The sequence below is a fragment of the Anser brachyrhynchus genome, assembly GCF_964034855.1.
Source record: "Anser brachyrhynchus genome assembly, chromosome: 1".
In the NCBI taxonomy this organism is placed as follows: domain Eukaryota; kingdom Metazoa; phylum Chordata; class Aves; order Anseriformes; family Anatidae; genus Anser; species Anser brachyrhynchus.
In genome coordinates, this window is record NC_137694.1 from 131,256,496 (window position 1) to 131,270,893 (window position 14,398).

Consider the following 14,398-nt stretch of genomic DNA (forward strand, 5'->3'; position numbering starts at 1 on the left):
GCTATGCACTTTCAGTGGAAACTTGGGTGGAGTTTAGATACCTGAGGATAGATGCCTAGTACCACTTTAGTTGCTCTAAGGTAAACTGCCCTGTCTCCAGCTGTCTTGGAGCAGTGGCAGCAGAAGGAGCAGGTGTGTTGATACGACAAATGGCAGAGCTTCTATCTAGAGGGATACGAATACACTCGATGACTGGGCCAGCAGAAAACTCGTGAAAATGAAGAAGTGGAAGTGCAAAGTTCTGCACTTGGTGTGGAATAACCCTATGTATTGATGCAGGCTGGGAGCTGAGTGACTGAGTAGCAGCCCTGCCAAAAAGGGTCCGAATACTGTGAACGACACCAGGTTGAACATGAGCCAACAGCATGTGGCTGCTGTGAGTGAGGGAAATCGCAGACTGGAATTCATTAGGAGGAGCACGACCAGCTTGTCAAGGGAAGTCGTTATTTTCCTCTGTTTGCCACCAGTGAGACAACAGTGAAATAATGTTTTGGGGGCTCCTAGTTCAAGAAGGATATGCAGAAACCAGAGAGCTTTTATAGAGAGCTCCCAAAGATAAAGGGCCTACGGTACATGTCCGATGAAGAGAGGCTGAGGTAGCAGGCCTTGCTGAGTAAGGCAAAGAAGAAGCTACAGAGAAACCTTGTGACTGCCTACAGCTACTCGTTTGGCTCAGGCCTCTGTAGTGACAGGGTGTATATTTATAACAGGGGGGCAGCAGGCTGAGGCTTAGGATGTTCAGTCTGCACCTGGAAAGGAAAAGCTGTTCATGAGGAGGGTAGTACAGCGCTGGGACAGGTTGCCTATCCCATACTACGAAATGCTGTGGAATCGCCTTCCTGGAAAGCATTCAAGGTTCCTGTAGATAAAGATTTGTTGGGGAGTTGTTGGGACAGTCCCAGTCCGAGTGTGAAGTTCGGTAGATGACCTCTAGAGGTCCCTTCAGCCAGCATTTCCACGATTCTGTCCCTTGTAGGTCTCTACTGATTTAAGAGACAGGAACCAACTAAAGACAATTCAAAATGGTAGACAGATGGTACTGGTTAGCTGCAAATTACACAGGAATCTAAAAGAATGGAAACATTTTTTTTCTTTGAGTTGTCTATACTACATATCTCATTGCCATAATATCCCTAAACCTTAGTACTTTATCTAAACTTTAAGATAAATAATTCAACTGTATGTGGTTTTTTCACTTTCACTGCAGCAACAGAAATGGGGAATGACAAATCTGAAAAAAAAATTAAATAATGTAATTAGACATGCCAGCCATCTTCAGATCTCTTGTTAAGATTAACCTTTCCATTAAGACAAAGCTTTCATTTCAAAGCAATTAATTTTAAAAGCTGTGCTATGAATCAAAAGACCACAATTCAGAATTGTTAATATATAAAACCACTAAAAAATATAACAGGATGTTGGAAGCACAGAAATAAAAAGACGACATTTATATGAAAAAACCATCCCCATACATCAGCCCCAATGTCCGTCCCTCACCCTGTCTGTCCTTGGGGCCCACCCTTCACTCATATGCTGCCCTTTAAATGGGTCTGCACCTCTTACTTGAGGCACAGGCAACATCATCCCATGCCCAACCTCTCCCTCAGACCATACAAACCTCCCATGCCCCCCCCCCAGCTGTGTGTAGTCACACACATCATTTTCATGGTCCCAGATGCTATTTCCCCAGAAAGACACACTGCTCCCGTTGTAGACAGGCATGTGCTCTGCAAGGGAGCTTCCAACAGAGGGACTAGGCAACAACAAGAAGCACAGGCACCAGAGACCCAGACAGGCCCTGGGTCTTCATTTCTTTCTCCCCTCTCCCCACATGTCTGCACCGTGCATTTCTTACTCCTTAGGCTCGGTTTACAGCTGGACAGGTGCTGGCCCCAGCTCAGACCTGAGCTGCAGAGGTGTCCCCATTAAGGCTGGGACAGCTCCACCAGGGCACCTGGTCGGCAGCAATCACTCTGACTCCTAGAGGGGTCTCACAAAGACTTAGCTCGACTCTAAGGAGAGAGGAGATGATTTTTTATTTTTTATTTTTTTTTTCAGAAATTGCTTTATTTTATAACCCCTTCTTTTTATATACATTAGATCAGCATTTTACAAATGTCAGTGTCTAAGTTTAGACTACTCTGTTACGGTTAAGTAACTTCAGATGTATTTGGTATCTCTAGACAGAATGAAGTTAGTGTTAATTAGCATAGTGCTATGAGCATTTGAAAGTTGGGTGTTCTTATTTAAGAACTCAGTGCTAACATTAGGAACCAAATTTCATCTCATCACTAGTAAAATATCTGGCTAAGCAATTATATTAATAACATTTCCAGTTCTAAAATTTTGGCTCTTCAGGTTTTATAGAGATCAGCGTAATTTACCACCTACTATTGTAATGACTACAAAATTCTGCAAAAAAATATATATTTTTTCCATTTTCTAAGTGCAGCAGGAAGCAATAACACTCCAAACAACTCCTCGTATGTAGCTAAGCTGCAAATATCTTAGATACATAGTTTAGAATAAATTCCAAATCAAACACATACCCTGAGGGCCAAAATTAAAATCAATACTACTAGTAAACAAACTGATATAATATTTTACCAATAGAAATTTCTAAGTAATTGAAAGTGAGGCTATAACTTCTTATGTTACTGTTACTTGCAGCAGTTCTAAATTTGACCTCAGGCATCAGCTTCAAGGGATTACAAAGAAAAAAATACATTCAGATGAGTTATGATAATCAGAAAACCTAACAAGCATGAATTTCCCTATTTACATTGCCAGTTAAGGCCAAACAGTGACAGCTTGGAAGCAAGGAAGGTGTATACACAGTTGCTGTATGCCTCAGTGTCTGTGAAGTCCTTTGAGACAATGCTAAGAGAATGAATTATATTCTTCCACAGCATCCTTCCAGATTCTATCACCTGCAGCATATCATAAAAGCTTTCTCCATACACTTCTTGGTCATCTCCCTGATTAAGTCAGAAAAAGACTAATATACAGAATAATAGAGGTGGTTAATGTCAGGAAGAGTTCATATTTAATTCTCTCACAGAAGACAGGTGATACGGAACCAGTATGCACAGTCATCAGTCTATGAATCTTCTTTTTCAAGCCCTGCTGTCTTCTCTCAGTGCCTCGAAAAATGATAGAAGCTGAAAAAAGGCAGGACGCTTTTCTGGTAGCTGAATGAAGCAAAGATGATAGATACAGTTATTTACTTTTGAAATCATTCAGAAACTGCGCTCTGCTTTTTTTTTTTCCTTGACTTTAGCATGAAGAAAACAGAAAGACAATGATGTTTAAAGGGTAAAGAAAATTAAAGTTACTTTGTATATTTTCCTTATGTCGTGATAGTTAATATTCTTCCTTTGCATTAACATGTCCTCAAAATAAGTTGTCTTTTTTTTTTCTTTTTTCTTTTTTCTTTTCTCTCTGTCAGTTATATTTAAAAAACTATTATCACTGTAATTTCATGGTATCACCAACAATATGCCAAATGGTGCTTTGTTGCTGGTGATAAACAAGTCATGGTTCATAGAGAACAGACTAAAATTTAGTTGAGGAGGAAAAATAAATCAGGATTAATTCTTGGCACAGCAGACACAAATCTTTAAAAATAATATGAGCGTGTTCAGCACTTACAACTCATAGAAGAATCACAGATGGGATAACACAACCTTCCCATAAAAAATAACCCCAGTGGGGTTGCACAGCTTTAGTGATCTAAAAATGTAGAGATCTATCTAAATTATTTAAGACACATGTATATGAATAGAGATAATTTAACTCTGTAATGGCTAAGACAGAAAGGACAAATGACCATAGGGAGGTATAGCAGTAATGGTCCTGTAATCATGGAAAGAATTTAGACAATTACCTTGGCTCAGGACTCAATTTTTAAAACAGTAAAATTAAGTGAGAATAATCTCGCCCTGCATATTATGTTGACATTCAAGCATATTTTAATGTTATTTACTTAAATTTGTGGTTCTGAGGAGAAGGGAAGGAATCTTCCTTTATGTCCTATTTCCTGTGCTTTCTCCTCTTATTGCTAACAAAGTCCTGAACTAGACTGTTATATGCAATGTACTACATACAAAGCAAGGCTTTTATAAGAGAGATTTACCATTTAGAACATTAGTTCACCTGTCAACTATGAATCCCAGTAACTCCTACTAATCTTTTTTTCTGCAGTTCATACATGCAGTTATACATACCTCATGCCAGCAGTTGTACATTATCTGGTAGATGATGTCTGAAACCAGTTGTGGTCTATAAAGTCTGTATCCCTGAGAAACTTTCTCAATCACTTGCATGTTATCATACAGCTCGTAGGGCTGCTTTCCCAAAGTGAACACCTCCCACATTAAGATACCTGCCGAAATATTCACAACAATTGAAGACAAGAAATGAAAGTCAAGAAAGGCAAGGGAATCCTTTCCCAGAACAAGATGCACATGCAACATGTAACCGACTCCACAGAGAATATTGTCCAAAAAAAAGTATAGAGATAACTTACAATTGTGGTTCTGTACTCAAATGTAAAATAATTTCTACTGTAGTAGAAGGTGAAGTTGGATGACAAAGTTAGCTATAAAATGTATTTAATGTGAACAATAATGGACAAAACTCAAAACGTATATCCACAGAGTCTATTTTTTACAAAATATATAAAAACATCCCCTTTCATATGTATGTGTGTACACAGAGAGAGGGAGAAGGATGGAGAAAGAAAATGACAGCTATAGTTATCCATATTTTATAGAATAAATCATAAAAAAAATACATTTGAAGTGATTGGGACATATATTTGTTTGGTAACAAAGATTTCTTAATGCTTTAAGGTCTCTGCTCCACATACCTATAAAAACTGGATTTTACTGAAGCAATATAAACACTGGATAATAGAATAATCATATATAATAATTCATAAAAACAGCCAGCTTTGTTAGAACTATTTTGTTGTAACTAAACGTGTGATTGATAATCATGCAAACAGTAAAGTAAAAAAAAAAAAAAAGATATTTATTTTATTCACAATATTTATTATTAAGACTGACAGTAAAGATTCTTTTTTTCCACTGAGAAATTTATTGGATTTTCAACTTCCCTCCAGCTTGAAGACTTGAGCATTGTAGTGTCACAGTGAGATCAGAATAAAATTGAATTCAAGCTTTCCCGGATGAGAGCATTAAGTAGCCAAGATCATTTGTTCTCAGACATCTACTTTTGGGATATGAATGCATCAGTTCAGTTCTTTAGCCCTTCAAAGACACATGAGTTTAAAACAACTAAACAAGAACTGATGGATTCAGCTCATCCTTTGCTTCCACTGCATCAATGGATAGTGGTAAAATGAGAAAAGACCTTCTAAGGAAAATAGTGTTTCCCATTGAAGTTAATGCCGATTATAATGACATTATAATGACAATAATGCCTGGAGTCAGGATTTCATCCATCAGAACAAAAAGAAAATTTATCACCAGAAAATCCAACTTCTGATTGAATTGTGTATGTTATAAAAAGCTTGTAAAGGTCATTAACAATATTGGGAGACTAGCTGAAGTTAAAGATAAGAAGAAACACTGCATTTGGAAACACTTTCATCTGCTTTATTCACCATTGTTCAAAGTCAAGAACATTAGGTTGCCAATCTTTCACCAATTTGACAGCTGCTAAAATTTTCTTACTGCAGGAGCAAACCCATGTAAGTGGAATTTAAGTCTATTCACAAGAGGCTGCCCTTTCTTTGCTACCTTTTGCAGACTTTCAGAAACACTGAACAGACTCCAGGGATTTTAAAATAATAGCTTGAAAACCACTGAAGTAGAAGTTCAAATGTTTGAAATTCATGGGTAGAAGGTGGTCTGCAAATGCATCTTGTTCTTTGCCAAGATGCAGAGTCTCCATTAGCACAGTTTCTCTGCCACAGCTGGCTCATGCAAAGAATCTGTTCTGACCTCTGTGACTAATAGAAAAACTCTTTTGAGTTGGGCAGCACAGATTTATGGTCTACAGCCAAAGATACTGTTTGATCTCCACTGCCAACAGTTCCGTTTGGTGCATCCTATTAAACACATATGAAGCAACTGAGGAGTGGCCAAGGTTTCTATGTGGCTATAAGAAAAACAATCGAGCTAAAAAGCACAGGCTTTGATGCATAAAATTAATAAACAAGATCATAAGCTGTAACTGCTTTTTACATTCTTTTTGTGTGCAAATGTCTAGTATTTCCATGTGGTATGCTAAGGAAAGCCAAATATGATTGCATATATGCATACATATTTATATGTCAAATTCCATACTTACCGAAGGCCCATACATCCGACTTGCTGCTAAATTTGGTGTAATGAAAAACTTCTGGTGCTGACCACTTCACTGGAAACTTGGTTCCTAGTGAGCTTACATACAGATCATCCAGAACATACCTACAATGCAAGAAACAGACTTGGTTGTGACTGAGTTATGGAATCATAGAGTCACAGAATGGTTTGGGTTGGAAAAGACCATCTAATTCCAACCCCCTACCATAGGCAGAGACACCTTCCACGAGACCAGGTTTCTCAGTTGCAGTAAAATACTGCTTACTGTTTCTTCCTTGCACATCAGAGGGTTCCTAGGAACAGCCTGGACAGAATTCCAAATTTCCAAAGGATACCTGGTATCTATAATTGATAGACCAGGTCCTTGTTATCAACTTATTAGATAAATAACGCAGAGTGAAAGATGAATGTGGTCAGGCCATCTTGTCCAGTCCCCTGCTCAAATGTGATTATTCCCTACACCAAATCAGGTCAGCTATGGCTCTATGTAGCCAAGTCTTAAAAGCCTCCAGAAATGGCAATTCCACAGTGTCCCCAACTAACGTGTTGTCTGTTGCACTACCTCCTTGTGAAAAGCTTCTTGTTGTCCAAACCTGAACTTCCTGAGCTGCACTATGTGACCAGTGCTCGTGGTTATATCACCTGGCACTGCTGAGAGAAATTTGGCACCATCAGCTTTATAACTGTAAGTAGCCATAAGCAGCTTTCAGGTTTCCTCTTAGCCTCCCCCTCTTCACCAGACTAAGCAGCCCATGCTCCCCCAGCTCTCCTCAGAGGACGTGTACTCTAGGATGCTCATCCTCTCCCACTTCTCTCCACTGAGGCCGCTGATGGAGATGTTTAGCCCCCAAATTAGTTGCATATCCTCTACACAAAGCAAACTATGAGATTTCCTTAACAAGCATTAGATGTGAAATCACTCAGCTGCATCTGGGCTTTAAGCAATAACTTTTTGAGACAACAAACTATCTTTCTTCTAACTTCCTGATGGTTTAAGGTCATTAATGGATAGGAGACACAAAGAGCCGTTGTGGCTTAAATTTACCAATAGCCAGTTGCTAGCTGAACAATGCCAGTAAATTATAGCTACACTAACATGATAGCTTCACAAGGCTCCCATTTCTTTTACTTACCTTGTCATTCCAAAGTCAGATACTTTCACAGTAAGATTGCTGTCAACCAAACAGTTTCTAGCAGCCTTTAGTAGAAAAGTGAGAAAATAGATGAGTAGAAGAAGACCAAAGAGGAGCAAATACTGTCTTGGTAGTTTGCTAATCATCATTTCTGTCCACTAGCATTTCAAGAAATAATGACATTTTTTGATCGAAGCAATTAAGTTGGGAACTGTAAGATAGTGGTAAGTAGCTCTTATCATTACCTCGGCTGTAATAATGACATTGGGGGATGAGTAAACAGAGGTGAGAAACCCACATTCACTTGGAAAGACAGCGACAGAGCTAGAAACTAAATCCTGTCTTTAGAATTGCACCATCCTCCAGGGTCTTTTTGTGTAGTCTCAGAATGTACCAAGGCATCAAAAGCAGGAAGGAAAACATTGATTTGATTATTCACATTGCATTATAAGCATAGTGGAACAATAAAAGATGATATAAACAGTCTGTTTTATGAAAAGTTCAGCATGAACCTAGTTCTACAAATGATCACTAGAGAACACTTATCTAAGGCTATATTCTCTGCCTGCTTGCTCATTAATTTTTGTGATGTAGTTTGAATCTGCAGTCCTCAACCTGAAATCAAGCTCAAAATTTATTTCTGTTTTCCCATGGTGTAAAGCCAGTTTTCAGAATCTGACTTTGTATTTATAACTTGAGTTCTGCTACCTAAACTGTCTGACATTCCTGATTTCTGAATCAGGTGTGAAAATTAGTGAGCTATGGATTTAACAACTTTGTTTACAAATAGAAACAAATCTTTGAAAACACCAACAAGACAGCATTTAAAATGCTACCTGAGGAGATGGCATCCCTATTGGAAAGTTAAGCAAGACTATAACAAATATTGTCACAAATATTCCAACATATTTTTGTCTGGATTAGAATGTAAAACGCTGCTATTGACTCTGAAGCACAATATACCAGAAATTTGGGTAGGTTCACTTTTAACAGGCCTATAAAATAACCACTTATTTCACCAAAGACTTATACTACTATTCTTGGTAGCTAAGTTTTGCAGCAACTTGAAAAAATTGCTTGAAGGCAGTGGCAGATAAATGTATTTAAGGGAGAGGGCAACTGCAGACTTTCAACTTCTGTTCCTGCTTGCAATGCACCAGAGTAAATTCCCATTTATCCTAATAGCGGTCACACTTGTTTTATCAGAGAAAAAGTTTCCAATTAAACAAATCCTTAACTCATTAAAACATGACCCATGTCTTTAATGCTGCACCTCTTTCTCCTGGAGGACTAAATTATCACTGGACAGACCTCTTTGCTTTATTAATGTTATAATTGGATATCTCTGCTGCCAAGTGGTGCATAAACCCTTGAGGCTAGCACCCATAAATGTGGGCAGCACAGTATGCGGTGCTGTAGACTTGCCAGCTCAGCTCAGCTCTGAAACAGAGCAGGTCAGCTTGTGGGCGGTGCTGTTTACATGGGGCTTTAGTGCCCCTAGGCCAGAGCTGCTTTGTACTGAGCCAACTGTGTGTCTCTGATCTGCAGACTATGATGTTTTTCGGGGTGAATGCCTACAGAGCCAGAGCAGCTGTGGCTGAACCTAAAGGCAGAACTGCCTCTGCCTATCCTGTTCGAATTCTCCTGTGGGATAGCTTACCAAGTCTCTGTGTATGAACTGACAGCTCTCCAGAAACGCCATAGCATCACAAACGTCATAACATATTTCCAGAAGCTGAAGGGGTTGCAGCTCCTTCCCATGACTCTGTAAGTAGCTAAGCAAACTGCCGTTTGACATATATTCCATCACTATATAGATGGGATACAGTTTTGAGCATACACCGTACAGTCTAACAAGTTTGGGATGATTAAGTTTCCTGAAACAAATAAAAATAAAATAGTCAAAGAATAAATAGTTATGATTGTGCATTTCTGTAAGTTTTGTCCTTCAAATATTAATGTAGCATACTCTGAGACATTTGTGAGACTGGATACAGTCCTATCACAGGCTGTAAATTATTCCTTTTCAAGAAGAACTGAGACACCTTCTGCTTATTACTGGGAGACTCAGTATTGATGGTAACCAAAAAAAGATTCAGTATTGATAAAATGACAACTTCATAGTCCAAATCTGAAATAAGATTAAGCAGTGCAAATGTGCAGCCTTATTGGTGGGAGAAAATAGAAATGAGCAGGTAAGGTGGGTCTTTTACCTTAAAAATTTCTACTAAAATCATGCTGCAAAATTTAAAGACTTAGAATTCTGATTGTGTCAGCTAGTTGACTGCCTGAAATGTAGTGCATACATTTAAAATATGAGATAACAGAAATATTCTTGAATTCATGTGCTTCGGTTATCATTTCATGGAATTTCATTGGACATTCTAACATTATTGCCTCTTTGGAGTCACAGACTAAAGCTGCAAGTCACATGTTCATATTGATGGCATTTTCCTGTTATTCATCTCATTCCTACCTGCAGGACGGCAGGAATATCCTTCTAATCATTTCAGTATAAATGCTAATGAAGCATAGTTTTAAGTGATGTATGTGGAACCTCTTAACTTGTAGAAGAGATGTTAATTGAAAACTTTTTTGTAGATGACCCCATCAATCTCTGTGTTGTTCTTCTGGTAATATTACATGGCTACATATTTAGCCTGTGCCTAATGTACCCAACACTATTTAATGATATTTTTAAGAGGAAATTATTTTTTCCTGTGTCTGCTATGTATCACTGATTAATGAATGGAGAGATCATTGCTTCCAAATAATTAAGCAATGGCACAGCTTACATCATGGTCTGAGCTTCTTCTGTGAATTCATCTTCTGACATTGCTCCCTCTTTAACCATCTTTACAGCCACATCATATCGTCCCTTCCACTTTCCCAGATGCACCTCTCCAAACTGACCACTTCCTAGCTCTCTCAACAGGACAATTTCTTCTCGCTTCAGCTCCCATATTCCTAGTGGGACAAAAGAAATTCCCTTTAATAAAAAAATGGGCAAGTGCAGGCATGGCATCTACCACATGCAATGGTTTTGTTTTCTCCGAAGGGTTGCAGAGCTACACTGCGCTGAGGCAACATACCTGTTTCTCATCTCAGCTTTGTGTTTGAGTTATAGAAGGACATTACAATTCCTAAAAGTGTTGTTTGCTACTACCTGGATTTTTGCCTTATAAACAGATTTGAGACAATTTTAAGTATCAAATGATGGTATATATTTATGTAGGGGACTGGAAAACAAGTATTACTGTGCCAGGTAATGTGGCAGAGGGAAGAAATGGCCTTGACTCAGATGTGCTGGGGAAGAAAGCACACAAAGCCTTTCACAGTTGATACAAAATTTGACTTAGGGGCCCTTAAAAAGGCACAACATAAAAGTTGACATAAAACACCTTTGCATTCACCTTGCCCTGGACGTAGACAAGATACACATGAAGGAAGGGATACCCTATTTCATAGAACCATAGAGTCTCAATGCTATTCTGGACAAGAGGAAGCTATGGAAGGGGCTGGATGACTGAGAGACCATCGTTCCCAAATTCTCACAGGGTAGGAGGCTCTGCATTGTCTGCATGGACAAACTGAAAGGGCCACCAAACAGTGAGCTCAAGGATTCTGCAACCTCTTACAAGCCTGAACACAGTAAAAGTCACAGTTTTCTGGTTATTCATTTCTTGGTGGCCAAGACTGACACCAGATTCAAAAAGGAAAGTTATCTTCCTACCATTTCCCAGTGAAGCTGTGTCTGGGACTTTATTTACTTGCATAGATACTGCATGCCGGAGCCTTGTCACCATACCTACAAAGAAAACCTCTTAAAGTTGACAATACATAAATGACTTCTCTGAATCAAAGAAAATACAGGGGAATTAACACAAACTCACACACACCTTATTACAACCATCCAGGTAATGACAGAGGACAATGTTTAGCAGATGCATCACTTCACAAGACTGAGTATTTTCTGTGCTTAAGAGCTATTCCAGCAGAGGTATTGCAAGAAGAGGTAGTACAATACCCAAAAGCACTGTACAGAAAAGCAAAGCAACTATTTTGATTGTGAACATGGTAGATCAAGTTACACCTAAATTCTCCCAAAAGATGTTTTGATATTTAGAAGATTCAGTATTGGAAGTGATTCATGATACCTCTGAGAAGCCCAGAAGCCTAAGCCAAATCCATTCAAGTAGAAAGAGCACACAGGATTACCTGCTGAGTTGTGCTGGTGATAGTGTATAAGTGTGGGAATTGATTCAAAACAGTAATTTTCAGCAAGGTAATACTTGTTCTGAGGGGTTTTGTGCACATGGTAATGTTTGACTGTTCCTTTTTTACTTCTGAAAAACAAAACAAAGTGCTGTGTATGTTCGAGTGTTACAAAGTGCCTTCCAGACCATGGATGAATAGATTAGTTAGCTGCTGAATGAACTGCAACACCCTTCCCTTCCCTTCCCTTCCCTTCCCTTCCCTTCCCTTCCCTTCCCTTCCCTTCCCTTCCCTTCCCTTCCCTTCCCTTCCCTTCCCTTCCCTTCCCTTCCCTTCCCTTCCCTTCCCTTCCCTTCCCTTCCCTTCCCTTCCCTTCCCTTCCCTTCCCTTCCCTTCCCTTCCCTTCCCTTCCCTTCCCTTCCCTTCCCTTCCCTTCCCTTCCCTTCCCTTCCCTTCCCTTCCCTTCCCTTCCCTTCCCTTCCCTTCCCTTCCCTTCCCTTCCCTTCCCTTCCCTTCCCTTCCCTTCCCTTCCCTTCCCTTCCCTTCCCTTCCCTTCCCTTCCCTTCCCTTCCCTTCCCTTCCCTTCCCTTCCCTTCCCTTCCCTTCCCTTCCCTTCCCTTCCCTTCCCTTCCCTTCCCTTCCCTTCCCTTCCCCTTTAACACAATGCTGCAGAGATTTTGTTCATAACCAGTCATACCAAGTAATATGCCCATAGCATGCTCACAGAAATGATATACATTCTTTGGATACTTACTCTTGAAACTTGCTGAATACAGACACAGTAAATGTTCCTGCCTGGCTAGAAGACTTCCGCACCATAAAAGCACCTTCTTTTCCCTAATTATTAAAAAAAAAAAAAAAGAAAAATACAAGAAACATTGAAGTTGGGATTCATCCCAGTGAACTTTAGATTTCTATACTGTAATGTCCACAAACAAGAGAAGGAGACATAACTCATATGACATCCTTTAAGTACTACATTAGGACAAGATAAATTATGCCTTAGAAATACGTATTTCTATCCACTAAAAAGGGTATCTAGGTAACTGGCTGTGGTATCTCACTGTAAATGTTTAAAACTAGGTGAGTTGTGTCTCAGTTCAGACATGAAGCAAGTAGTGTGCCATTTTTGTGTGGCGTATAAATACAGATTTATTGCAGGGGAGATGGAAAATTTCTAACGCCTTCTCAATCCTCCTGTTACCGGCAGAGGCAGTGAGTGTTGTGTGACCCAAACAAAGCCACGTACATCCTATCTGAGTAAGAACTCTCACTATTATACTCAGTTCCTTCACATTAAACTGTAAACTTTACATTAAACTAAATTAATTAAACTGTTGTCATTTTCTATTGCCAAAGTGTTTTTTTTTTTTTTAATATATTAACAGTTTACCATACTGGGCTGGATATTCTGGTTTTCAGAGTTCATTTTACAGCTACACCTCTGATGTGCTAGAAATGGCTAGTGCAGTGAGGAAAGAAGACATCCAGAACTTCACATAGAGGCCAAGCTTCATTGTTGTGAAATTCAGAGGAAACTTCATGTTAAAGGAAACTTCTTTAAGTTAACTGGATTCAGGAGTACCAGCACCTCTTGGGACTGAGACATAGCCCCTTTTCCCCATTGATTTGCCACTCTTGCATTTCATTCCTGAACCAATGGCACAGGCCTAAGGGAAAGGACATTGAGACAAGGCTCACAAGGAGTTGGGTTTTCTCAAAGTGGTTAGTGGTTGAGTGCCAATTAGTGAGGCTGTGAGAAAGCAGCCAGCTGCCACAGGAAAAGACAATAACTTGTCTACACTGGACACCTAAGCCGAAAGCATGGCTGAGGCTAGATCTCCTGCAGAAAGGTGCATGGACAAGTCCTTCTGCAGTTGTCTTTTGTGATGGCTGGTACACCTGAGTCGCCCCTACTTCTAGTCTTTGCTCTCAATCAGCAGGCATAGCACTGGTTTGCTCCAGGTTCCCTGCTTGTCTGGGTAAAGTTTTACTTCACATCCATGTATTATAAAACCAGTGCAAAGAACTCCTCTAGACTGACCTGCAGGAAGAGCCACACTGGAGCAAACAACACAGGCTTAGAGCTAAAACCAATACGCAGAGCCCTGGGGGGAAATGCACACATTATGGCTTTGCTCCAGGCCTGTTTTTGAAGTGTATCATTTGTTTGTCTGTGTAAGAGCCATCAACACATCTGGACATTTTTAGAGATCTGTTTGTTGGTACCAAATTAGCACAAGAGTTTCCAGCACTGTGTAATACAACAGCTATTTGAAGAGCATCAGCATCCTCTAGCTACACAGTATAGCAAAGACAACTGGCACAGAAACATTTACACGGTTGTTCATATACAAGCAATAAAAGATGTGCAGGACCTTCTGACGGAGCAGCTGCTCAGACTGGGCACGGGAGATACCACCAGCATACCAACTGCAAGGAGAAATATGGGGCTTGTTATTGTTAGGCTGATTTCTGGATAAGGATTCATGAAAAATGCCATACAATGTAAACATTTTCAAAACTGCTTTGAAAAGCCAGAGATTAGAGTCGGGACTTGTCCCGCATTTGTGATTTTGGGCCATTATAAGAAGGAAACCGCAAGTTCCCATGTGCTTCTGATGTGCCTCTTCATCCTGAAATATCTGGGCCTACTCTGTGACTCCAACTTTTTACAGTAACTTGTTACAGCGTAGGAGAGTAACTCCTTACTCCTTA

The 14,398-nt window shown here is 39.7% G+C and overlaps 1 protein-coding gene across 1 annotated transcript in view; it reads right to left on the minus strand.

The window, feature by feature from the left end:
* Nucleotides 1-1,057: 1,057 nt before the first annotated feature.
* The window catches only part of BMX (BMX non-receptor tyrosine kinase), a 29,675-nt gene continuing 16,334 nt past the window's right edge, over nucleotides 1,058-14,398 (minus strand). Inside the window, exons 10-19 of the mRNA XM_080571887.1 lie at nucleotides 14,059-14,113; nucleotides 12,435-12,517; nucleotides 11,684-11,811; nucleotides 11,199-11,273; nucleotides 10,261-10,432; nucleotides 9,126-9,342; nucleotides 7,466-7,530; nucleotides 6,319-6,437; nucleotides 4,227-4,384; nucleotides 1,058-3,191 (exon numbers count right to left, since the gene is read on the minus strand). Coding sequence (XP_080428013.1) covers nucleotides 3,117-3,191; nucleotides 4,227-4,384; nucleotides 6,319-6,437; nucleotides 7,466-7,530; nucleotides 9,126-9,342; nucleotides 10,261-10,432; nucleotides 11,199-11,273; nucleotides 11,684-11,811; nucleotides 12,435-12,517; nucleotides 14,059-14,113 — 1,147 coding nt within the window. The 3' untranslated portion in view covers nucleotides 1,058-3,116. The remainder of the gene's footprint in view (nucleotides 3,192-4,226; nucleotides 4,385-6,318; nucleotides 6,438-7,465; nucleotides 7,531-9,125; nucleotides 9,343-10,260; nucleotides 10,433-11,198; nucleotides 11,274-11,683; nucleotides 11,812-12,434; nucleotides 12,518-14,058; nucleotides 14,114-14,398) is intronic.